Raw genomic sequence first — 26236 nt, 5'->3', positions numbered from 1 at the left:
ATATTAAGAGCTGGTTAAAGTTTTTGACACAGGTGCCCTCTGATGACGATATCTTAGTTATTACTGGTACTAACTTCACCAATCTTGCATTGATATAGTCTTATGATACTGATGCACCTGATAGGCTTGAATGCTGAATCAGAGCCATAGGTTTATGATTCTTGATCAGGTTTAGTTTTTGGGAACAGGTCACACGTTTTATAGCTAGATAGATAGCTTGCATAGTTGATTTAACTATATCATAAATGAAACGCAGAGGTTGCTTCAGATGCAGAGCCTGATCTCCATTATCAAGGATGCTAAAGAAATATCCTACATCACTCAAACCTGCTTGATAGATAGATGTAGTTGTTGTTAAATGATGTAACATGATCCCTATGATATTGTAATATTATAAAATATCGTATCATACTAATGATATTGGTTTATATGATATATTATCATATCACATGAAATTGTATTTTATGATTTTAATATATATTATTGTATCATATGATACAATGTGTATAGTATGATTGTATTATATAATATTTTACTTTATCCCATGAAATTGTTTTATTTGATATGATACAATGTTTATCAAATTGTATTGTATCATACAGTACAATATCATATTATGTATCAAATATGATACAGTATCATACAATACAATATCAAACTATAATGTTTACATTCACTTTCTTTCCCTCTATTAAATTGCATTGGTTAATTTTAGTGATATTTACACACAACACAGAAGACTTAATCACCAAATCTGGTGCGAATGAATACATTCACTATTTCTTCCGTATTTCTCGAAGAACAAGAACTGACTCTTCTCGCAACTTCAAACCGGATAACGACCTGATATTATACTTACGCTGATAAATATCTCATTGATGTAAATATATTTTGACAATTAAATGAATTGAATTGATTTATTTCTTAGTATACCAAGAGTAAATTCATTAAATTACAGAAAGAAAAATAAAATTGTGTTATTAGAATTTTAAACGTTGCGTACTATTTTTGTCAGCATATTGTGGCTGTTCCAAGGGCCATTCTGTTAATTTCGCATTACTTGTTGAATAAGACAGAGCCTTTTTAAAAAAACTCATATTTGCGGGAAGGAAATACATGTTTAAAAAACGTAAATATAAGCATTGAATCATTATTTTTTGAAAGATGTGGTCTCATAACTGCAACAATGAGTGCAAACAAATTTTCATAACGCGCTAGCGCGCGTTATAAAATTTGTATGCACACAGCGTTGCAGTTATGAGACCACATCTTTCAAACAATAATGATGCAATGCTTAATTATACAGTATAATATCATATGTTTCAATGTTATGATGTATTATTGCAGTTTGATATTGTTTCATATAATACTATATTGTATTATGTTTTACGATATTGTATTGTTTGATCAAATACAATGATGTATAACACAATACAATGTCATAGCATACGTTACAATATCATATCTCACAATATTTTACGGTATGTTATGGTATTATATGATATGTATTGTAATTATGATAGGATGCAGTTTTAATTTTATATTATTGTATTGATTAACATATGAACATACGATTAACATACAATTTTTAACAGATGATCATGATATACGATATTGTTTCAAAACAGAATCCATGAATATCCAAGATCATAAAGGGTGGTTTTCATATAATATGATAAAGGTGGTCTCATAAAGGCGATGCCTCATAAAGGTGATGCCTCGTCTCGGTGACCTTTGTAATATGTGATTACCTATGTTTTATAATTGCGGAGCTCTCCATCGTTTAAAGGGTTCCGAGGCATATTTTGGACATTTTATTTTTAAGAATTAATAAAATAAAATTATCCAGGGGGATGGGGTCCGGATCCCCTCTCCCCTTTTACTTTGTGAAATTATTAATATTGAATTTTCCGGGGGGGGGGGGGGGGGCGGACCCCTTATTCCCCTCTAGATCCATGCATGAGCAAGGAGTGTCGCATAATGAAATTACATTGTTACTGTGTTTGGTCCACGGTAAAGAGACGGCTGGTAAGTGACAGGAGTCTGGAAGTGCATATGTACACATTATGGCGGACATTAAATTTGTGTAATGATTAGGCATAGCCAGCACTGTTAAACATATATATGTTACATGTACACATTAAATTATATTTATAAACATTCATAGTAAGCGCGATGGCCTAGCGCATGCGTACCAATAATAGCATGGATTAATCGGAAAACCTTAGCGAGTACGGTGCCTGTATTAAATTCTATGTAATCGACCGAGACTTGCTGAATGCAATCAAAAAAGGCGAAGGCGAAAGTGCGAAGATGCGAAGGCCAGAGTGCAAAGTTGGGAAGGAGTGATAGAAGTATATCTCCTTCGCCTTCGCACCTTCGCACTTTAGGCATCACATGTTCGCGCTTCGTCGTCGCATCTACGCACTTTTGCTCTTTCGCCTTCGCACTATCGCCTTTGCAACTTCGCATCTTCGCCCTAATGTCGAAGTGGCCCTATCGGAACACAATACATATATGTAAATGTAATTGTTAAGATGACAACCATACCCCGATGCAATACGTCAATATCTTGTTATAACGGAAGGATTTTTATTTTCTAAGATATACCCCTTCTTTCACTTTAAGTTTATTTGAATATGAATTATAATTTCTGTTACTTTCTGTAAACTTCACCAGTAAAAATTACAATAGTGTAAAGACTATTTCACAAATAATAAAAAAATGTACTGAAAAACTTTAATCTACAAGGGGGTCATTATTCTACAGGGGTCACTTTTCTTCATGTGGAATGTGCTCATTTTTATGAAAATGACACTTATTCTTCAGGCAAAGGGGTCATTTTTCTACGTAGAATAATGACCGGGGGTCATTTTTCTGCGTAGAATAATGACCGGGGGGTCATTTTTCTACGTAGAAAAATGACCCCCGGTCATTATTCTACGGGGGTCATTATTCTTCATTACACCGGCAGTTTTAGGCCTAATTTTTTTAAAATTTAGAATATTGGTAATTATCACATTCTTGGAATTCAATAAAAATAATATTCCAGACGGTAGAATTTATTATTATTATTACTTTTTCATATATACGGTAGAAAATGATTATACAAAGTCCAAAATCGAGAAAATTGTTATAGTAGTATTTGAAGATCTGCATGGACCTACTAAGCCAAGCATTGATGAGTCACTGATAATAATATTAGCACTAGAATACTAATTATAATTTGACTACGTAAAAGAAGATTAATGGAATAAATAAATAAGATACGGATAATTTAAGAGTTATCGGACATGACAGAGGATCTGGAATCGTTAAATGAAATTTCGACTACATTTGACATATTTAAATCAAAATACTTCAATAGCTGTATCTTGTTTTTATCTTATTCTAGTCGACATTGAATTTGAGAAAATATTTAATATGAAAATGTATTGTATTTCTGTTTGAAAGAAAACCAAGGGAATGATTGTTTAATTGTAATCGGGGAATGTGTAAGCATGATCGCTATCATTCAAAGTGCCTCTCTTGCTTGACGCTTATTTGATTGTAGTTATTTGTCAAACACGGTGGATGCTTGATATAGACTAATAAAAAATCATGCAAAGCTAACTCGACCGAAGGATAAAAGGGATTTCATGAGTTGTTGAAAACATGTACTTACTATTTAACGACAAAAGGTGGAATATTTTAAAAAGATTAGCGCTGACATGATACACTGTGCATATAATTCCTTTCCGTATCTACCATGCAGGCAAACAATTCCTAGTTAATATTAACAAGGACGCCTTATATGAAATTGTATCGCACTTCTACGTGGTAATTTAGAGGAATTTATATCATACTGATGCACACAATTAATGCAAGTTTGATATGCTATGCATTTTTTTACATTGGTGATTTGGTTGCCATATCCTCTATATTTTACTTGATGGTCTTCTACTTTTTAGACCCCATAAAGAAAAAGTCGGAAGGGCTGGATTACTTGTCCTGGCAGGTTTTTAAAATATCCTATGTCAGCCTTTACATTACGTCGACGTCCATGTTAGAATGTCCTCCAAAGTAAGTTAAAAATGTAAAAAAAAAAACCCCCACAAAAAACCCAACAACAACAAAACATTGAGATTTGCTTGGTTGGCTACGTATTCAGACTATCTGATGTCTGAGAGATTTGAAAGAATTTTTCAACATTAATATTCATTTCTCATATTTATGTCTGTCCCAAATGTTATTTATAACTGATAGCATCTCGCAAACCCTTTTATTAATGGGAAGTTCACAAAGAAAAGGTTGTTCCCTTTTTACAAGGAAACTGTCTTATAAATATTAAGATAATCAACTATGACATTAACATTGTCCTTCGTTTTGGAGAACTTTTATTGAAATACTGTATTAATCATTTATGGTATAAACAAGCTGCATAACCGAAATCCGATGAGAAATTATTGTATTTTTAGAAGTATACACCCGTATACATAAGATTATTTGGATATGATTGTTTTGCCAAATTAAACCCTGAGAATAATGTCAGCGTCAGTGCAAATCAAGCACAAGATAAATGGAATGATGGTTGTAGAAATGCAAAGAAAATCAAGACCATACATTAACAACAAAACTGGAAAAGACCAACAAACCTGAAAGAATTATGACAAATTATTTTAATTGTAAGGGACAAAGCCATCTACTAAACCAAATGTGTCAGACTGACACATCCATAATAAAGGTGGAAATATATATGATGATGAAGGTTATAAAGCAGATCAGGAGAGTAAAAATTTTCCTCCGTCAAAGTGGCTCAAAACCAAACCCAAAGTATTTAAACCTCCTTGAACGCAAATCTCAGAATCTGCAAACTAATCAGAAGAGTTCAGACAAAAAAGAAAAAACGAAGTCACCAGAAACAAAAAAGGACGAATTTTAGCAAAACTGCCACACAGTCTCTTTGATGATGGTTTCTTCCTCTTCCAAGGGAGACGAGGAGACGATTAAAAATTAATAAGAATGTGTAACGACATCTCTTAAGATACTGTCAAGAACTAATAGACTATAAAAGTTGTTTACACAATGAAATGCTTTCTTTATTGATTCAAGCAGGATATGAATGTGGCGATATTGCCCCCCCCCCCAAAAAAAAAAACCAACAAAATTTATTAAAATGTAATTAGTTTCTGCAATGATCGCTTTCTTCATAACCTGTATGAATCTTCAAAAAAGCATGTTATTGCTTATAATTACATTGATTTGAATGGTTTCAATTTAAAAATAATCTACAATTTTAATATATCATGTTGTATTTTTAAAATTTATTTAAATTTAAACTTTTAAGGTGGCTCTATACACCACTTTTTGATGACGCAGTACGCAAAAAAGTAAATCTGGAAACATGCATGTCCGGTACTGGCTGATTTAAACTGAGGTAAATTGTATGGGAACCGCTATTTTGAAAAATTTGTTAAATGGATAGATTTAATTTGATAATTGGAAAATTCATTACTTACTATTAATGTGGTGTGTGACACCTTCACGTTGTGTGGCATTATTTATCGAAATAAACAATAAAATCAAGTATAAATTTTTAAAGAGTTTCTTTTGCATCTTCGATATGTTACACCGTAGCGCAGTGAGTTAGTGGGTTCACTACAAACCAGTAGGTCATGAGTTCGATTCCCGTTGAGAACAATAAATTTTTTAACTTTCCAAAAATTTCTAAAACGTATTTTTTGGTTGAATACCGTGAAAGAAAATTCTAAACAGGTGAAAATAATTCAATTATAATATACTTTAATGCTCATTAATTTCGACACCTAACGGGGATGAGAGGGTTGCTTTGAATTTCTCTCAGGTTGGGATACATAAATCCTATTAGCCTAGTCAATGTTCCCCTTTATTTATTTGACTTAGTTTTGCATTAAAGCGAATATATTCACTTATACAGGGCAAATTCTATAATGAAATATGTATGTATTTATCATTCCAACATTATATTTAGGAAATTTTCTTCAACTCAGAAATGAAAAGTCCCCAAGGTGTTTGGGCCTTGGGACTTAGGAACGATAACCCTTACATGAGGAACTTTCATACCAAATAAAATTTAAAATATTTTATGTGCTTATTTGCAATGGTTTTCATTCAATTTTTTATGTCACTTTTATTAAAATACATTTCCTTATAACATCATGCAACTTTTTCAGGTGATTTGTCAACAGAGTAAGAAAATATGAAAAAATATATTTTGGGGAAATACTAAAAAAAATTGCAATAATAACATCTTTGAATATTAAGAAGTGTTCTATTTTTTTTTTATGTGTCCGAAGGAAATATCCATCATATGACAAAATAATTTCTCTCTATTTGTTGGTAGCTGTCTTTTTAAAAAATATTTTACAAAAACACGAAAAAACATTTAAAAATTCGTTAAAAATACCTATAGTATCCCTATCGTCATTTTAATATTTGATAAGTATATGTTTTGTGGTCTTCTATTGAAAATTGGAATAAACTGTGGTTGTATAGAGCCACCTTAAAAGGGGCTCTCATAATTCAGTTTATTGTATGTATGGATTAATATGACAGGGTGGTGAATGTCAATAATTGTATTTATGTGAAGCATAAAGTAATTTATACCATCTCCATTATTAATTGTTATTTTTGTCAATTTCCGGATTACGCATGTGTACCGTTTTAGATTCTAATATTACACTCATTATTTTGTTCACGTGATCTTTGTTTACCACAACTTTAGAAGTGAGAAGATTTTGATAAGTTTTTTGGATTTTTTGATGTATTGTCGTCGTTTTATATGGAGCATTTTGATTGACACGGCATTCTTTTTCCTGTGAGACTTTAGCAGCTCAAACAATGTAAGTACGAAGTGAATTTCGTCAATAGATATAGTAGTGCCATCGTTTTTGCCACTCCTTAGTCATGTGTTTTTCATTGTGTATGTACAATTTTTATATTCATGATACTGTATCTTTTTGGTTGTTTTATTTTTCATTGAAACAGGTGTAACATACAGTTTGATAGCGGATAATATCGCTACATTTACATTGGTATTTGTAATAAAATGCTCTTTTCAATTCAACATGTTGTTAATATTGTCTTTCAAATTGGCAAAAAACAGAGCAGCGTAGACTCTGGTTGAGAAAATTAATATAGGTTATATGATAGAAACATGGACGATGGTATAATAAATCCTTTTGCTACATCATCATTACAATGAAGTAAAATTAGCAAGTTTAAAGTTAATTGTTGACTAGTCTTCTTCAAAACTTTTTATTAGGAAGATTAAATTCAATGTTTTAAGCATCATAACATTTAATTATGTATTAATGTTTTTATTAAATCTCTGTATTGAAAAAAAAAACATATTATGAAAAGGTTTACATTCATTGATAAGCTTGCGAATGAAAAATGGAATGTGGAGATAACGAATATTGTTTAAAGGAATATACAAATCTGGAGCAGAGCAAATCATGAACCTCTTAAAAAATCGGATGGATGTAGAATCACGTTAAATTCCATGGAGAAGTGATCATTCTCTGCTGATCGGTCACACCGGCCGTGTGCTCTTTGTGGTAATCGGGAAAGCAGAAATATTCGTAGACAGTTTGATGATTGAACAATATGTATGTTTTCTCACATGTACCGTACATTAATAACTACTTTGAAAAATTATCTTTGCAATGCACAAAAGTCATTTAGAGAATAAAAAAATAGGTTTGAAAAAGTAAAAAAAAACAATTTTAACTTTATGAAAATCCTTAATTTCAATGCAAATCATTACGAGCATATTACGAAGAAATGTCTAATTTACATAAGACTTCTCACCATCAGTGGCAAAATGCTTCATCAATTATTAAATTTAAGAATCGTGCAAGGAATGCAGGAATTGGTTAGAGCCATATTACAAGTTCATAAGTTGCTGTCGTTTTTGCAGACCGGTTGTACGACAACGAATTTTAAATGTCTTCATCATGTATGATGCATAAATTATGCAGTATACAGCCTATAATTATGTAGGAACATAACACTTCGGGATCATGAAAATAAAATTCCCATCTTTATCCGCCTTTCATGTGGCCATTTGCACCGTCAACCGTCTGTCGGCAAAAAGAGAGCAAAACTGACACGTTTTTTTCTGTGTACTCAGGTTTCCATTGTCTCTTAACGCTGTTATTATAGCCATTGTTTTAAGAGGTAGGCAGAATTTGCAATGATGTGCATATGTGGTGGAGCTACATGTAGCGCTCCATTTTCAACTGTTGTAAAGAAAATCCCGTGCATTATGGGCACAACCAGGCCATCCAGAGTATTCAATTAAAAGCATGAGATAATTATCCACAACAATCTTAAATAGGAATCATAAAAGTATACCATTAGTATGATTTTTTTTTTACAAATTCAATTGTTTGTTTAATTATTATTACATGAACAAACCTGTAACTTTATTGATTGTTTTCACTTGCGCTTTATATGATTTGAATCTCCCCAGTGGGTAAACTTATTCTAATATCGGTCCAATCGAGTACACTACTGATCCCAAGAAAACCACTAACAAACTGAAATGTCTGTGCAGCTATGTTCTGTGCTGTTTGATCCGGCCGTTCAATTGCATTTAAGAATATCTTTTTCAAAATGCACGCAACTTTAATGTCTTGTGTGCAGTTGAGCGAGAGAGAGACACATCAAAACGATTGCCAGTCTGTCGTATAGATAATTGATTAGCCGAATACCAAATAAAAAGAAGTAGTTGCTTCTCGTGACATTGTCATATTGCCTACATTTGTAACAACACGTGATGTAAAATTAACTCCTTTGAATGAAATTTCTTTGCACATGTGCATGAGATATATTTAAATCATTTCGAGTTTACACTTGTTTTCCAATCGAAGTAGACCTACAGATCGGCCACGAGATTCAGGTGTGAAATCTGGTTTAACTAAATCGAAGGTTTATTTACCTGTGTGACGGTCCTTATTTACGAGTGGTGTTCATCTTTAAGTCGATGATACAATTGTGTTTTCAGACCTAATTTTGGATGTTCATAGGAAAGTATATAACGCCTGTATATACATTTAACAAAACGATCTTAGACGTGTATATTCATTGTGTACCTCGATTATTATGTTAGAAATATGTTACCAACCGGATGATATTCTCGTGGAGTGGAATAATCGATAAAACGTGAGGATAAAATAGTGTTGCTTCTTTTAAAACAATGTTGTTGGGCACTTTTTACTTATTTTTTTGTACACAGCATAAATATATTTCTCATCTTTCTAAAGACTAATATCACTTGATAATAAAATAAGGTTTGGCACAGGTTATTGTATTCAAGTAATACGGCCGTCTTTACATTTGCAGAATCCGTCACATCAGAAGTAATGTCCAGTAGTAAAGACCCCATTGCGATGTTGATCATGGGACAATTTTTTTTCACATGTATTTTTTAGGAGGTTTACATTATCATGCGCACTCCAGGGCTATTTCTAGGGAGAAAAAAAACCAAGATGCATCTATCGTTTTTATATTGCACAAAATAGTGTTTTATAATTACTCTATTGTCTTATATTGTAGATATCCCATATAACTTCTTTTGAAAGTTTTCACTAATACATTTTAAGAAGAAAAAGTCTTAGATATATTGCTCTTATAGTCTGTCTGAGGTTACTTTTTCCCTCACTTTCAGACCAATGAGGTGGGGGGGGGGGTCTTTGTTGAATGACTCTTCATTTCTTTTTACTGGGAGAAGTAAAATTGAACGAAAACAAATTTCCTACGGAGATTGATAATGAAAAAAGTTTACATTTTTATCCACTCAGAATTACTCGAAACACCTTGCACAGTTTTTCAACATTATTTATGTCAACTGCAATGCAACATCCCCGTTAACTTTCTATTTTTGGCTTTATATCGAAATCTTGTATTTATGATTACCAAAATATTACGCAAAAAGTAGTGGAAGCAGGAACGTGTAACCGACCTTAGCATTACGCCTTTTTATTTACACTCAACAAAACTACTAACTTGTCAGTTTCAAAAGCATTATATTGGTGTTTTTCTGCTTAATATGATTAACCATATTTGTGATTGATATTAGTCAAAGGCGATAGGTAAAAAAGAAAAACACTTAGCATGGACAAAATATTCATCGCGAAAACCTAGAACAGTTGGAATATTGGTGTCTGCATTGTTTCCAAGACAAATTTTACTCATTTCTCAGTGAGTGAAAGTTGATAAACAGTATATACCGGTATACAACACTAGAACAAATAAATTTGCTGTTTATTTTGTCCTCTGCATTGTTCTGAATACTAAGCAATACGAAGGAAACGTTATTTAAAAATAATATTTTTCGTCCAAAAGTGTAAACTCTTTCCCATCGGCAACTTAAAACAATCCAAAAGTTCTGAGCAAAAAATCAACCAAATTGGAAGTGTTTGTGATATTTAACAAAGGTCAATGTCTTGGGTCATGACCAGAGAACAAGGTCAATCCATTGTTCTTCACTATTTAAAAGTTAAGTGGAAATCGGTCAACCTGACGACAAGACAAATAAATGTGCTTATTTCATTATAATAAATACATTATACTTGGTGGACGCTTAAAAGTTTTGTTAAGAGTATGGATACAATATTATCCTCATTTTTCAAAACACTTAAAATTCTTTAATAAACGTCTGCTTCAAGTAGCGATTCAAATACTGTGTATACTCTATAATAATCTACACAAGAATCCTAACGCTTATAACACAGTCACGAAAACTTCAATCTAATCAAAGATGAAATAGATAGATAGATAAATGATAGATAGATAGATAAATAGATAGATAGATAGTTGGATAGATAGACAAATCTACAGTATGCATGATTAGCACATATATCTCGATATCTGCTTCGGAACCTACGCGCGAACAACGCACAATATGCTTTGCGTATGATTTTTAAGGTCGTGTAATCATATTTGCCGTCTGCCACTTGTGTATTTTTTGAGGAATGAAATTTGTCATTAGTAAAAGACTCCATAATTCGCCATTTAGGAAAAAACTTCTTGGGACAAATATTTGTAAGGAACTTTTAAATCTGAATATTATTTGTGTTGGCTGAAGGATAAACAATGATAGTTCTGCGCCATCCCGTTCCACTCGTAAGAATAAATAGGACATTTCTCAAATGATTCCTTAATATAAATTATAGAGCGAGTCTTTAAATGCAGATTTATTTAAATACCCATGCAATGGCTAGTATATCCCTCAATAAGAAAGATACAGCAAGTCTGGTGCAATACCTGAATGCTCTTTATGTAGTCGATATCATGTGTGTATTTTGAGTTACAGTGGACTAGGAATTTTAAATTTATGTTTGATATTAGATTTTGCTAAATAGAAATATTATTGTCCGGTAATATTGACCATTCAATTATTTCAGTCTGTTTTGTAAAATCTTCAGAGTTAACATATAACTATTGGACGATCCAAAACATCGATATATTAACCACATCACTTAATTACAATAACCAGTTATTATCTGGATTTTAAAGAGGACAGGTGCATCGTATTTAACGCCAATATATACAATAACAAAACTTCTCAGAGTCCCATCCTAATAAAAAGAATAATTTGAAAATTCCGATATAAAATAATATGAGATTTTCAACGTTTTGTTACTTATATGTCGTTTCGTCAATAGCATAAATAAAATAAGTCAACAGCAATTAAATCAATTGCCTGTGACGAAACGTCAAAACATTTATTAAAATAATTGGTATTTTTCTACTCATGCTTAATATGATTCACATTTTTGGGTCTTTGAAATAAGTCTTTGGTGATAATTAAAAAGAAACACATCTAACACGGCCAAAATAATATTTTATAAAATAGCCAGACCCGTTGGAATATTGTTGTCTGCATTATTTCTTTATTATTTAAGACACATTGTCTGCACTTTAAGTTTGCTGATAATTTTGTTCTCAAATTTGTTTTAAATTTTAAGCAATCCGAAGGAAACGTTATTTTAATATAATTTTTTTCTTCCACAAGTGTAACGCCATTTCCATCAGCAACGTAAAACAATCAAAAAGATTAAAGAGAAAGTAAATTTAGCAAACGTCAAAGTCTTTGGTCGCAACTTGAGGTCAAGGTCAATGCATCGTTTTTAATTCTTTTAAATTTAAGTGGAAATCAGTCACCCCGACGACAAGACAAATACATGTGCTTTTCTTATATTATAAATACATTATAATGGGTAAATACTTAAAAGTTTTGTTGAGCGTATTAAAGATTTTGTTCAGTGGCGGGTTCCACGCTAATTTTTCCCTATACCCGCAACATACACTTTGACTAGCAATCACGAGCACTCGCATTGCTGAACACCCCTCTGGTAAACCTTGTGCTTTAATGGAGAGGAACGATGTTTACCGATTGCTATGACTGCGTAAAATCATTCAAGCAGAAATGTAATTTAAACCGACATCAACGAATCGTGCCTGGATCACCTTATGCCTCTGAATGTCCTGTTTACCATTTAAAATTTAATAGAAAAGATAACTTTAAACGTCACATTAAAACATATGGAGAAAACAGTGAAGCGGATAAAATATGAAGTGTGGTTATAACAAACAGTATTCAAAATCAAAATTCCAAAGGAAAAACAGAACAGGGCCAGAGGAAACACGGACCTCTACAAAAATAAGAGGTAAGATCAGATGCCCTAGAGCATAGAGCATCCCCTGCTGACCGGTCACATCCGCCGTATGCTCTTTGTCAAATCGGGAAAATCCGTAGAAGATTCGGTGAATAATAATGGCCCAACAATAAGTTTGAAAAACGTCAGTCAGCATTCTACCTAACGGAAGATTATATTTGCTGACAAGGTCTTTGTATCGATCATATTACTTACGAAAATCATACTAAAAAGAATTCATTTAAACGTAAATATGAAGAGAATTCTCAACCACTAAAAAACCAACGAAATACAGAAGGCTTAGACGTTGCTGATGCCATGTGGAATTCAGAACATATAAATACAGTTGCAATTACGACATAAACCAGATAATAAGTGCCATTGGGAGATCAAAGGATAAGAAAATATCATGTATTCCAAACAATATAAAGAAACATATTACTTTTGCGTTTCTTTGATTGGCTGCAATTTTTGAATGCCTTTCTAGACACTAATTAACAGATCTAGCCAAAGATCTCTATGACTATATGTACTCTTAAGATAGGTTTAATGTCAGAGGGCTACCCCCTGTCACAACATTTTGCAAAAAGCTGTTCGAATTTGATATTTCTGAGAGTGAGTACGTTCAAACTGAAAACGTATGGAACACAAATCTATAAAATGAAAGACATTGGAGATTACCATGTTTTATATTTAAAAACAAGTGTGATAATATCCCAAATGACTCGTACTTGGGGTATATACTAGAGGTTGATCTTGAATGTCCAACCTCATTACACGAAAATCACAGTGATTATCCTCTTGCTTTAGAAAACAAATTAAAACCATCACAAATGATATGTTAACTTCTCAAAGTTTGACGCCCAAAGATAAGTTAGGAACTAGTACTTCCTTGTCTTAACGATGTTGGTCTTCATTATGGAAATTTAAGATCGATGTACCATTTGTCGAAAGGCTCTGTATTATCCACACTCCAAAGGGTTCTATGATGTACACAGTCCCTTTGGTTGAAGTCAAGCATTGGTTTTGATACGCAAATGATGTCTCAGGCTACAACAGATTTCTAGAAAGAATTTTTAAAAGCTGACAAATAATTCTTACTGTGGGAAAGCCATTGAGAGCATGTGGAAGAGAGTGACCAAAAAGAGATGACGTAGAGTATGTGCGAAGCCCAACTTTATATCTTCTAAGATCTTCAATAACGACCTGGAGGACGTCAATCTCAGAAAAAGCAACGTTGTTCTCTATCGCCTAGGTATAGCTTATTTTTTTTTATTCTTAACTTGGCTAAGCTGCCCAGGTTCGAGGTTAACTACGACTTTATCAAATCTGCAAACGGAGAAAAGGCCACTCGTTTGTTTACAAACACGAATTGCCTTTGCTATGATATCCAAAAAAGATCTTTATCAAAATATGTTTCATAAAACTCTTTTTGACACCAGTTATTTTCTCATTCACTTTCTTTTTTCCATCACAAGCGCTAAGGTCCTCGGCAAAAAAAAGGATGACTGCAGAGGGAAACCAGTGGAAGAATTCATTGGTCTCAGATCCGTGTTATACAGTTTCTTAAATGACGACATGGAGAAGACTGTTAAAGGAGTAAAACTTATCTGTAATTGACAAACACTAAAAACAACTGGGTTGTAAGCGAGCCCTCTATGATCATTGTTCCATGCGTCATTCAATGAATTTGTTTAGATGTTACAACCAGCTGTTTCAGTATCTGTCTGCAAAACATTGCGAAATCTCTATGATAACAAACGGATAGTTATAGACTCTGGCATACACACTTTAGCTCATGGTCATAATAAAATAATACAATGGTTACTTCTGGGTAAGACCATGAATACTGTAAATAATATGTAGAACAAGACCTACCTTATTTTGTTGCACAGATTTAATGATGGCATAAAGAATCATATATTCATAATTTTATATTTAATTTTACAAACATATTGTAACATAATCATTTATTTCATTTTCATGTTTCATAAATCTGGTAAATAATAAAGTAGCAAAAGTGGAAGAGTACAACGAACTTATTTTGTTTTCTGATTTTTCCCTTATTAAGATGGAGGACCCGGACGGCTTTATTTCGAGCTGATATATAAATGAAGGGTGTATTTTTTCATAGAAATATGCTTGGAATAATGCGATATGCAGGAATGGTCTATTTTGAACATTATCAATTATGGATAAATCTTTTGTTACAGATATCTATTGATTTTGTACATCATCGTCTCTGATTCATTTTGTTACACTATTTGTGACTACATCTTCATCATATAACATTTCATTTTGATAGTCTAAAATTAAACTTTATAAAGGACTTTGTTTTCTTGTTTCATAATGTTAAATCAAGTGTATAATAGGGACTTTGTTTTCTTGTTTCATAATGTTAAATCAAGTGTATAATATTATTTACTTATTTCCCCATCGTCACACTCTTCTTCAATATCGTCCTAGGAAAAAACTATTTTCGGCCTCCAACGGCTGATCAATCTCTTGTCTATATTTATTAAGAACATGGGAAACTACCTTTTCCAGATCTATATCCTTTTTTTCATGATATCTCTGTCATTTGACCAACACCTCCGTCTGCGTCTTTCCGTACTTTTTTTTCCATCATCTTCTTTTGTATTTATTTATCAATCCTCTAAATTCCTGATTCATAAAACGTTTCGTAAATGGGTTTTTTACTTTAATAACGACTTTGTATACTGATTATTTACTGACGTAAAAATCTTCTCTTAACAATGAAGACCTCCGCAGTCCATTTTTTTCCGTACTTTCGCCATGTGCCCAATTCCAGACAATCTGACATAATCTCCCACTTTTGTTTCGAATCGTTTGTGTGGTTTATATTTTTTTTCTTTTTTAACTGCACATGGTTTCAACACATCCTCATAGTAACTGTTTTCCTCACAGGCTATCTCCATTTGTTTCGTTCTCTTGGAGGTTCACGGACCTAGGTGGTCGGCTGTTATATTTCGAACGATGTCATGTAAAATTTTAACGGATCACATGTGCGATTATGAGTGAAGTAGCGTTACATCATGACTTTAAATGTTCTTGGGAATCTTTCCGCTTAATTAGCGTGTTTGACATTTTGTGTGACGAAATATTGTTCATCTTTTCTCCTCAAATACTACTTGGTCCATCTATTGATCCACTCTGATCCTGTATCTGTCTGCAGTTAAGAAGGAATCCTACCTTCTTAAAATGTGTCTGGCGTCGGCGTCCAGACCTGGTTAAAGTTTTTGTTGCAGGTCCTGTGTCTAAGTTATTACTTGTCCTATCTTCACCAAACTTGCATGGATAATGCAACTGGACCAACCCATGGACTTAAAAGATTTGAATGCTGAATCTGGGTCACGAATTTTAGATGCTGGAGGAGGTTAAGGTTTTTGGAGCAGAATAAATTTTTTGGTAAAGGTGCCCTTTAATAGCAATATCTAAGTTACTACTCGTCCTAACTTCATCAAACTTGAATGTATGGTGTTACTTATGATACTATTGCACATGACAGGCATGAATGCTAAATCTGAGCCATTAAATTTGGATGCTGGTGGAGATTAAGGTTTTAAGAGCTAGTTAAAGTTTTTGGATCAGGTGCCTTCTGATGATTATATCTTAGTTATTACTGGCCCTAACGTCACCAAACTTGCATGGATGGTGCGTTATATGATACTGATGCACATGACAAGCTTGGGTGCTAATCGGAGCATAGGTTTCAAATGCTGGATGAGGTTTAGTTTTTTGGAACAGGTCACATGTTTTATAGTACTATTTGAAACTTGCATGGTTGATATACAAAGAATATTTCTGAAAGAGTGTACAAAAGCAATTTTTAACAAACAAATGATAATAAAGTCTAGTCTGCGCCAGTACTGATTCTATCTTTATATTTGATAGTCTGTCCTTTATTCAAAACGCTACCACTGTAATCGAACTCTGGCGTTGGAAAAATCTAAATTGTTCGTACCATTCTGACTATATTTAAGGTATTTATGAATAAATTTCCTTTTAAAACAATGCTGAATACTTTACATAGAATTTATCGATTTTTTCAAGTACTACGTTTTGCAGCGGTAATAATTTGTACTTCGGTCCAAATACTGTTTTACCTCCGGTTTGCCAGAGTTACTGCATAGGAGAGTTGATTAAAATCAATTTAAAAAATAACAGAGGAAATTTAATTCTAAATGAAAAGACATTTGCCTCTCTTACATCCGTTTGAAGCAACAAAGAGAGCGGCTTATATTGTTAATATGTATGACTGTATTGTCTTCAATGGCTACAAATCTTTCTTAATACATACATATACTTGTATACCATTAAAAGCATTTTCTTGCTTTATAGTCCACCATATCTGATATACTTTATAGTTGTGGAATCAATTTCTATTTTAATATTTTTGACCTTTAAAATTCTGTATTTTAAGTCCAATTAATTATGATTAAATTTTACTTTGAACCAAGTAAGAGTTATAGATAATTTCAGGTAACCATGCGTCGGCAGCGTCGACGTGCGGTGATCATGTTAGCCGGACTAATGAACGCTTTTCTTGGAACGAATATCGGCTATTCCGCAGGAATAATACACCTTGGTCTACTGGAGAAACACAAGAAGTCTCCTAATGTGGTTTTCTGGGCAGGTGCTCTATTTTCAAGCCTTCTTTGTCTAGCTGGTAAGAATAAGGTTCGATCTACCCCCCTCTCTCTCTCCCCCCCCCCTCTCTCTCTCTCTCTCTCTCTCTCCTTTCTCTGCTTGTTTAACACTTGCATTTTAGTGACTTCCATGGAGGAACGCTGATGTATTTTTATCGTTCCTCTTCCTAATGATTTAATAATTGAACTTTTGTATTCCTGATTAAGCATACTCTAATTTCTTTATAATTTTATCACTTAATTTGCATTTGAATCTTCAAAAATTGATGCCCAATATATTAAATGAACTACAGTAGTAATTTAATGCTCTATATTTACAATACACATATTTTCTGCTTGTATAATGTGTTGAAAGCTACGGCAGTTATAACAGTGCAATGCACACAGGGTAATCAAAGGTTAAAATGACGAGTTTTATTATGACGTCACAACGTTGAACGCTTAAAATTGCAAAGTCACAAGCAAAAATCAAAGTTCACGCTTGTGGCTGTTACAGTGGCTCTTCCATTAATATGAACTAACCCTTAGGATAAGATAAGAATTGTAAGGTATGAATCACATTTGCAGACAATGCATAAAGTTAAAAAAATTTCATGACGGGCTAACGCGCGTTACTCAACTTGTATGCACACACCGCTGCAGTTATGAGACTGTATACTTTAAAAAATTATTATTGATTTAATGCTATAGTATGCCTTAGATTTGAAATTACTTGATCTGCTGAATTGTTGTCGGTAGTTTTCACAGAAAGGGAAAAATGAATAGGCTTTCAGTGAAGTTACACCGACTTACAGTCGAGTGCCACATAGACATGCTTGTTCCAAGTCACTTTGAATCTCTTTGAGTTGTTAAATACGTACTTTGATTTGTTATGTTAATTTTTAGGTCCTATCTCCAGTGTCGCTGTGAATGCCTTGTCATGTCGGTCGACCATTTTCTTTGGATCTTTCCTGAGCTTTGTGGGATTTATGGTTTCCAGTTTTGTGTCAAGTATTGAGATTGTAGTCTTCAGTTATGGAATTGTTGCAGGTACTCTCACATATTGCTCTAAATCTGAATTCGTGGCTATGTTAAGGCTGCCCGATTAATTTCACAGTGATATATAGAAAGGCACTTGTCTGTACTTCATAAGATATGACGTCATAGTTAACTTTGACGTCACGATATGCATTCCATTCGATCGTTCTTAGGGAATGTATCGTAACGTAATAAGTGATATTCATTGTGCATAATAAAACTGCTTCATTCCTTTACACAGACACTGTTGTAAATACTAGTGATACTAAATTCAATATCACAGATATGGAGTAAAAAAAATTAAAGGTTTTAAAGCTTCGTAATAGGTAAATGACTATTCATAAACTAATGGTTTTGAGACTCCCCCTGCTACGTGTAATGTATGTATATGCATATAAAAAACGGCTTGGCGCAAGTGAAAGATAAAAACAATCTTAGTATATTTTACGTGAAATCGGGAGAAAAAATAAGTACCAATGTGAATCTTGCTGGGGGAAACCTACCAATTGACCCGATTTTGTGTAAATCGAGCCTTAAAAGTAAAAATGTGCCTAATATTTGATGGCGGTGCGAAATGTTTTGACAATATTTCAAATAAACGAAATATTTATATGAACCCCCAGCAAGAACCGCAAAATACATTACTTATCGAATGATTTTTCATAAGAATATTTTTGATTTAATGTCATTATTCACTTGCGCCGATGCGATTTTTATAGTTTATTTACCGTGTTAGAATACACCCGTCACGTGCTTAAGAGAAATATATGAGGTCACAAAAATACATCAAATAAAGTGTTGGATGTCATTGCTAATTAATGTAATAAAAGTTTAAAGAAACTCGCTCGGTTAAAGTATTTTTTGATAATTAAAAAAGTATCATTTTTCGATACATATTTAGCTTCGGACAGCCTTTAACACAGCCGCGTTCTCAATTTTAGTCAAATTTGCCTGAACAACTCCTTCGATACTGCATTAATTGTTTTGTAGTTTGAATTTTGACATGCCGATAAGTTAAATATTATAATGTAAAATCGAAAAATGTTTAACTTTTAAATGTTCTAGATATCAACGAGATAATCGAAATGTCTGCACACGCTGTTTATATGCAATTTTAAAATTGATTTCATTTGGAAACTATAGTAAGAAATAACGCTTCCCCAGAACTATTTTATCTTCATAACAGTTGTGAGGTGCATTTTCACGCTGATTTTTATTTACGAAAATCTTAATTTCTACTAAAATGACTAAAAATATCATAGTTTTGTAAAATATTTGTTAGCCTTATTTTTGTGGGTAAGGCATTTTGAAACAAAATTGATTAATTGTCAAAAATTGATCTGCTATATATTCCTTAGAAGAGAAATCTTGCTTCTCACAAGAATTAATGATTTTTTCAAATATTATTTATCATAACAATTTAAGTTACATGCTGACTTAGCATACTAGCAGGTTTTTGCAGCAAAATGAAATTCTAAAAAATATAGCTTATATTGCTGTAAGTAATTTTGATATGATCAATACTTAGTCTTTAACTAATTCAACTTCCATTTTCAATAAGAGAAAAGATTGCTTACCTTAGCAACAATGTCAAACGTCACTTTAACAGGTAACGTAATTTCTGATGTAAAAAACAAAAATAAAACACCCCCCCCCCCAAAAAAAAAATAAAAATAAAAAATATATAAACATAATCCAGACCACAATCGATTTTTTAATGTATAATCCAATAAATGCAAATGACGATTTTTTGGCAAAAGCGGAGTTTGCAAAACTAAAAAAATGATAATAGCATAATATGTTAAATTAATATTTTTATATCAAATCATATTTTTGCTGAAAATTCTATAAATAGGAGTTGCAACAAATCCTTCTTTAAACAATTCCGGTCAGGGGGAGATCAAATCTATCATAAAGCCCTTATGGCTGATTGGATTTGACAACACCATGACCAAAAATTTAACCTAATAATACTTCAGGGAATCCTTAAACCAATTGTCAGTTACAACAAGCATTTGAATTAAAGTTGATATGAACAAAACTTCGTCTTTCACAACTATATCTTCCTACAAGAGGGCTACATCGCATAACTGAGCAACAATGTCCAGCGTAACTCAAATACGTCACTTAGTTTCTGATTTAAAAAAAATTAAAATAAGTGAATAGCCCCAACCAGAACCACCATTTATTGCAGAAGAATTGTTTGATGTTAAGTAACGTTTTAAAAACAAAGCTTATCGTATTTCTTTTTCATATTAATGATGTTTAAAGAAATAAAAAATATCAGTATATTAAAATTGCTTTAATATATTTATTCCTTAAAATTAAAAAGGTAAAAGATTTCTATTTGAAATGTAAACCTCATACATTATCTTATATACATGTCGTCCTGTATATAGATACGGCAAAATATGCGAAGTCTGTAACTATTTACACAATGTACCTCCAAATGTATTGAAAACAAAATGTCTCGTATAATTACATAAATTATCGCATAACATGTATCTGCATTTAGACCCACAGGTTATCATTTTATGCAGGACTAGGTCAATCCATGATATACTCGGGAACAGTTTTGGCCACGGGGTTTCATTTCCATGACAACCCATCGGTTGCCACGGGCGTGGTGGTAGCGGGAGCAGGAATGGGAGTGGCGGTGTTTCCCATGTTTACAGAGTTTCTCATTGAGACCTATGGAATTGATGGAACATTTCTCCTCCTATCAGCTGTCAGCTTGCAAGTTGTTGTGTTCAACATGTGTATAGAAACCCATGAACTAGAAAACAATAGAAAAGAAACCTCCATGACGTTTAAGATGAAAGTTGAATTGATTTTTCAAGAACTTCGACAAATATTTTCAATGGGCGCTTATTTACAATTTTGTATTAGCATTTTCTGTTGGAGTACGAGTGTAAATACGTCTGTATTACTTTTACCGCAATATTATGTGAGCACGGGTTCATCACACACAGAAGCTGCCATCCTTATGTCACTTTACGGCATTACGGGTTGTTTTTCCCGAATTCTGACAGGATTAGCTGCTTCTGACCCACGCGTAGATGGAAAACTATTGTATATGGGGTCATACATCATTTTAGGGTTGAGTACTTTCTTTCTCCCACTGATAGGCAATTACTTTCCTGGAAAAGTATTCTACTCCTTGATGCTAGGAATATATTCTAGCAACGTTTGGTCGCTTCTCACACCTATTACAATTGAAATTGTTGGCATTCAACAAATGCCTACAGCTTTTGGAATGGAATTGTTAATTGGAGGCATTGGGTTTTTAATTGGTCCAATCATTGGAGGTAAGACTTGTACATAAAACTACCAAAATTTCGCTAAATGTTTTATTAAAATACACATATATACATACCAATAGCAATGCATGTAATACATGTATTTGCTTATCTTACTTGATATTTTCAATTTATTATTGCCAATACATTTAACTCGTTAGATGAATATTAAACATTTCAGGGAAAATTCAAAGAGAGACTGAAGATTTTACTATCATTTTTATCATATCAGGTTCGTGCTGACTTTGTGCGTTTAAAACTACTTTTACTTGTACTTTTAAAAAAAATATGCTACCAAGTACATCTGTTTTTAAGTCAATATTGATATTTTCTGTGTTTCAGGATTCCTATATGTTTTAGCGGGAATTTTTGAAATGTTAATGATATTGACGATGACAAAATCCGAATCATTTCAAAACAGAAACAACATGGAAAAAACTGTTGAGGTGGAGGAAAAATTAATTAGCAACAACGTGATAGAGGTCAAACAATTAAACGACTAATCATACAATCTGAGTGATGATGCTAGTAACTGAATGAAAACCAACAGAAGTTGACGGTACATGTTCTAGTTGCATCGGACTGATACAGTTGTGTAACGTGATACGGTTTTGTAATGTTTGTCTAGGTATACTTCTGAACAACTTTCCACATTTGGTTTAAAGAACAAGTGCACTTAAGCTATAGAGATTGGGCCCTTTTTCAGTGCCGTTTTTATGTAGGAAATATCAACAAATTGTTTTTTTCTCGTAATAGTTAAGCACTCATGGATACTTCTGATTTATATGCACGATTAAGTTTTCCAAAATTAGCATACAGTTTAAAAAAATTGAGGATTTTTAAATGCCTATAAATAATCTAAATCCGAAAAATCGAACCGAACCTACTTCAATTATGTCTATTTAAATCAGAGGGAGGAGACATTTAAATCAACATTGTTCTGTTGGTGGATCGACTGGCGCGTTTGCTGAATGATACTTTATGCATTACTTTACGTTGAAAAAAAAAATCGAATAAAGCTTTGAAGTTGCATAAATATTACCATAGTGATCAAACAAACATTCCTGACCGTACAAAGTTGATGGAAAGCGATTAAAAACGTGTCAATGTTTTAAGTGAGCACATTTGACAAACGTCTACCTGGATAGAACCCACGTGATTGTTTGAAATTATTTTATGTGTGGGTTCAAACATGGGTAACGCAGGTAATAGCTTTCGCTTGCTATAGGAAAAACCTTGAAATTTTAAACGTTTTTCATTATTTAGGTACCAGCCTAATATATTACAAACTTCTTATTTTCACAGGAGTTTTCTAAATCTATAATGCGTATTTTGTCTTTTCCACAAGTTTGTACTCGGTTAGGTTGACAGTAAACAAAGGCTTTGAAATGAATGCCCGTCCTCGATTTACTTTACAAAATCACGAATGTCGGCTGACCCCTACTATGTTGTAAAGCTTAGTGCTTTTTATATATATACAATAAATTCATCGCTAAAACTTGTTAATTCTTATGGAATAGATATCAATAGGTGATGTTAAGGAAAACATATGCTTAAATTGAATCTTCATTTTTTCACTTTTTACCGGGGCCCATAAGTGCACTCGTCCTTTACAAATGAATATCTTTTGTAACTAAAACATTTGTGTGGCGTTATCTTTTGTTAACCCGACCCCAGAAATCGCTTATTGTCCTGCAACCCTCCAATAAGTTTCCTGTAGCTGTCCAATAAGTTTCCACGTATTAGACGGGTACAGGTAACATACTTGACTGCTGCAAATAATTGATGTGAACTTAAACTCACGGAGGCCAAATGGGAGGAAAAAACCAACAATCTCTGGTTTCTTTAATTTGACGGGAATTTATCAGGTTTTACGTGCAAACTACGTAGAATATCTATGAAAATTCAAATTTACAGATCCAAACACGAAAAGAAATTATGTATGGCAAAATCAAAGTAACTTATTCACTCATTGTAAATGCTCAATTAACGTCGTCCTTTCGTATAAATTTGGATCGAAAAAAATCTTAATCATATGGACATTCATTAATCCATGTTTTAACATTTAAATCCTACAGAATGACACCATCCTCTTCCGTTGTTTATACAAAATGATAAATGTGCGGGATTTTCGAACTATGTTCACCTTTGCGCATGCTTTTTCATAACGCAATGTGGACTAAAAGGACCAATGCAAAAAACTGTTTTTCTAAGCATGCTTCCTCATTTTGACAAGTGTTCCTTTATTTAATATTTAGTTTATTAACATACTCAAACTCAAAATGATCTGTTTTGGCCTAATGTTAATGTATTGGATACAAGGATCAGATAATGGTATTTGTAATGGTAATTGAGTGTAATTAATTACAAGTTTTGATGTAATTGAAAGTACTGTGTAATTGGTCAAATTTTCAATTACATGTAATGGTAATTTAATTATTTACATTTAAAAAAGGCATGTAATTCCAATTACTTTTCAATACCTTTCAATAACACTAAATGTACATTTAAATATGAAGCTGTCCACTACACATTGTTCCCAACTAAATCAAGTTAGGAAAGTTGTTAAAAACCATTGGACTATTGTTTTATTTACCGTACTAAATACTTGTTCAAAATAAACTTTTTTAAAGGTTAAATACTTACTCATGAGTTTCCCAAACTTAATTAAGTACATGTATTTGATTATTTCCTTGATCTCCTTTTCTTAAAAAATACTGATTTCCCTTCTTATTGGAATAATTAATGTGTCAATTATCATTGAATAAGTTTTAAAAATCACTATTTATTGTCAATATTATCTAAATTATATAAACAAGAGATGTTTGTGAAACACTTATGCCCCCCTCCCTTGGAAACATCCACAAAGAAAATGAACGTAAACTGCAAATATTTGGAATTTTTCTAAGTCCCAGGGGCATATCTCTGTCAAAAATTGCTCTATCATACCCAAAATCAAATTGATATTATTTAGATAAACCTGTATACTAAATTAAACTGCAAAGAAAATGAGTGGAAACTGCAAATAACTGAAATTTTTCTACGTCCAAGGGCCATAACTCTGTCGAAAATTGCTCGATCGTACCCAATATCGAACTTGACCTAGATATCATCATGATAATATGTATACCAAATTTCATTTCAATATGTTCATTCTCTGCGAAGAAAATGAACGGAAACTGTTGGTGGACCGACCGACAGACCGACCGACAGACAGCAGCAAGGCAATATGCCCTCCCTTCTTCGAAGGGGGGGGGGGGGGGCATAATAAACATAGTTCCAAATTTTTAGCATTCAATTTAGGTTAAAATATTTGAATTGTCACTACAACAGTAATCAAAATATAAAAAAAGAAATTTGTTTACATAGCAAAGAATTGTAAGCTCTGTAACTCGCTTATAACTCAACAAGTGATTCAGATTTTTCGTCGCCTATTGCAAATGCCGTACTGAAGCACTGTAAACATTAAAATCGAAAAAAAAAATTGACCAAAATCGTGACCATGCCTCTAAAAGATTTGTTTTCTATTTGATACACTGATGAACAGCAAGATCCTATTTAAGAAATAAACAATGTACTAAATAATCGTTGTTTATTACTTATATTTGCATTTTACCACTCGCAAATACCCTGTATTAGCCTAAACCTTGACATTTAGCTATTGCATCAAAAATAAACATTCAGACTGTAATCACTGGCGGATTTAAGGGGGGGGCGTGGAGGGCGCACGCCACCCCCCCCCCCCCTAAAATTTTCAAAGTATGCATGACTGTAGATGATTTGATAAATTTTACATAGAAAAGTTAGCATTTTGTGTTTCACTTTATTTATAATTATGCCTGACTCAATATTACACCTCATTGATTCACTAGCTGTGCTATGCTGACTGTAATTCTGCTGCTCTATAAACATCTATAAACATCTAATCCTTATGCATGTTGACAGGTTCTGATAACAAACCAATTAAACTGTGTTTAAAACAAGCAGTGTTGGTCATTTTATTATGGTGGCTGCATCAAATTCCCCATGCAGGGCCCTGAACTTGGGGCTTCGACCAAGAATCGACTCGAAATCCCAGCAGTTTTGTAGTGTAGACTGCGCTGTCATTTCCATATTGCGATGCAAGCAGAAATTTCTGAATAACTGTATATTTTTGGAATTTTTTTCTAGGTAAATAGACTATTTTAATATAAAAATATTGAAGATTTGATGCATCAGATATTTCTAACAGCTAATAGGGGGTCTGATACCGTAACGTCATTAGAATGTTGTAACTTTGATAACCTGGTTAATTTTGGGAGTTCATAATTGCCTAAAATATTTTGTTTTTAATTCAATACATGTATTAGGTATAAGTAACAATATGTGTCAAATTGTTATATACTTTTGTGTAAAGTGTACATAACTGAAAAAATATCACTATTTTGAGCCTGGTTTTACCTTCAAAATACACGAAAACCCAGGAGCTTCCAGGGGCTTCGCCCCCTGGGCCCCCACCAGGGCTTTGCCCTGGACCCACGGAGGGCCTCAAGGCGGCCCCCAGACCCCCTGACTCAATAATTTTATC

At 33.0% G+C, this 26236-nt stretch overlaps 1 protein-coding gene across 4 annotated transcripts; it reads left to right on the top strand.

The window, feature by feature from the left end:
• The first annotated feature begins 6657 nt into the window (after nt 1-6657).
• On the top strand, nt 6658-24899 carry LOC128178929 (monocarboxylate transporter 6-like). 4 transcript variants are annotated; one of them, XM_052846362.1, is made up of 6 exons: nt 6658-6860; nt 17187-17373; nt 18239-18382; nt 20911-21678; nt 21851-21901; nt 22012-24899. In XM_052846362.1, exons 2-6 carry the CDS (start codon nt 17193-17195, stop codon nt 22170-22172), a joined length of 1305 nt encoding a protein of 434 aa, XP_052702322.1. In that variant the 5' UTR covers nt 6658-6860; nt 17187-17192; the 3' UTR covers nt 22173-24899. The 4 variants fall into 4 exon arrangements, with proteins under 4 accessions (XP_052702322.1, XP_052702323.1, XP_052702321.1 ...); XM_052846363.1 differs by lacking the exon at nt 6658-6860 and adding an exon at nt 8872-9186; XM_052846361.1 differs by lacking the exon at nt 6658-6860 and adding an exon at nt 12463-12695.
• Nucleotides 24900-26236: the final 1337 nt, after the last annotated feature.

The sequence above is a fragment of the Crassostrea angulata genome, chromosome 3 (genome assembly GCF_025612915.1).
Source record: "Crassostrea angulata isolate pt1a10 chromosome 3, ASM2561291v2, whole genome shotgun sequence".
In the NCBI taxonomy this organism is placed as follows: Eukaryota; Metazoa; Mollusca; class Bivalvia; order Ostreida; family Ostreidae; genus Magallana; species Magallana angulata.
This window is presented reverse-complemented; position numbering and strand designations above follow the sequence as displayed.

Bases quoted from the DNA above. Each gene is read 5' to 3' on its own strand.
- LOC128178929 (XM_052846362.1), top strand. From the start codon at position 17,193: ATGCGTCGGCAGCGTCGACGTGCGGTGATCATGTTAGCCGGACTAATG. The intron at 18,383-20,910 runs GTACTCTCACAT...CATTTTATGCAG, and splicing joins CAGTTATGGAATTGTTGCAG to GACTAGGTCAATCCATGATA. The intron at 21,902-22,011 runs GTTCGTGCTGAC...TCTGTGTTTCAG, and splicing joins TATCATTTTTATCATATCAG to GATTCCTATATGTTTTAGCG.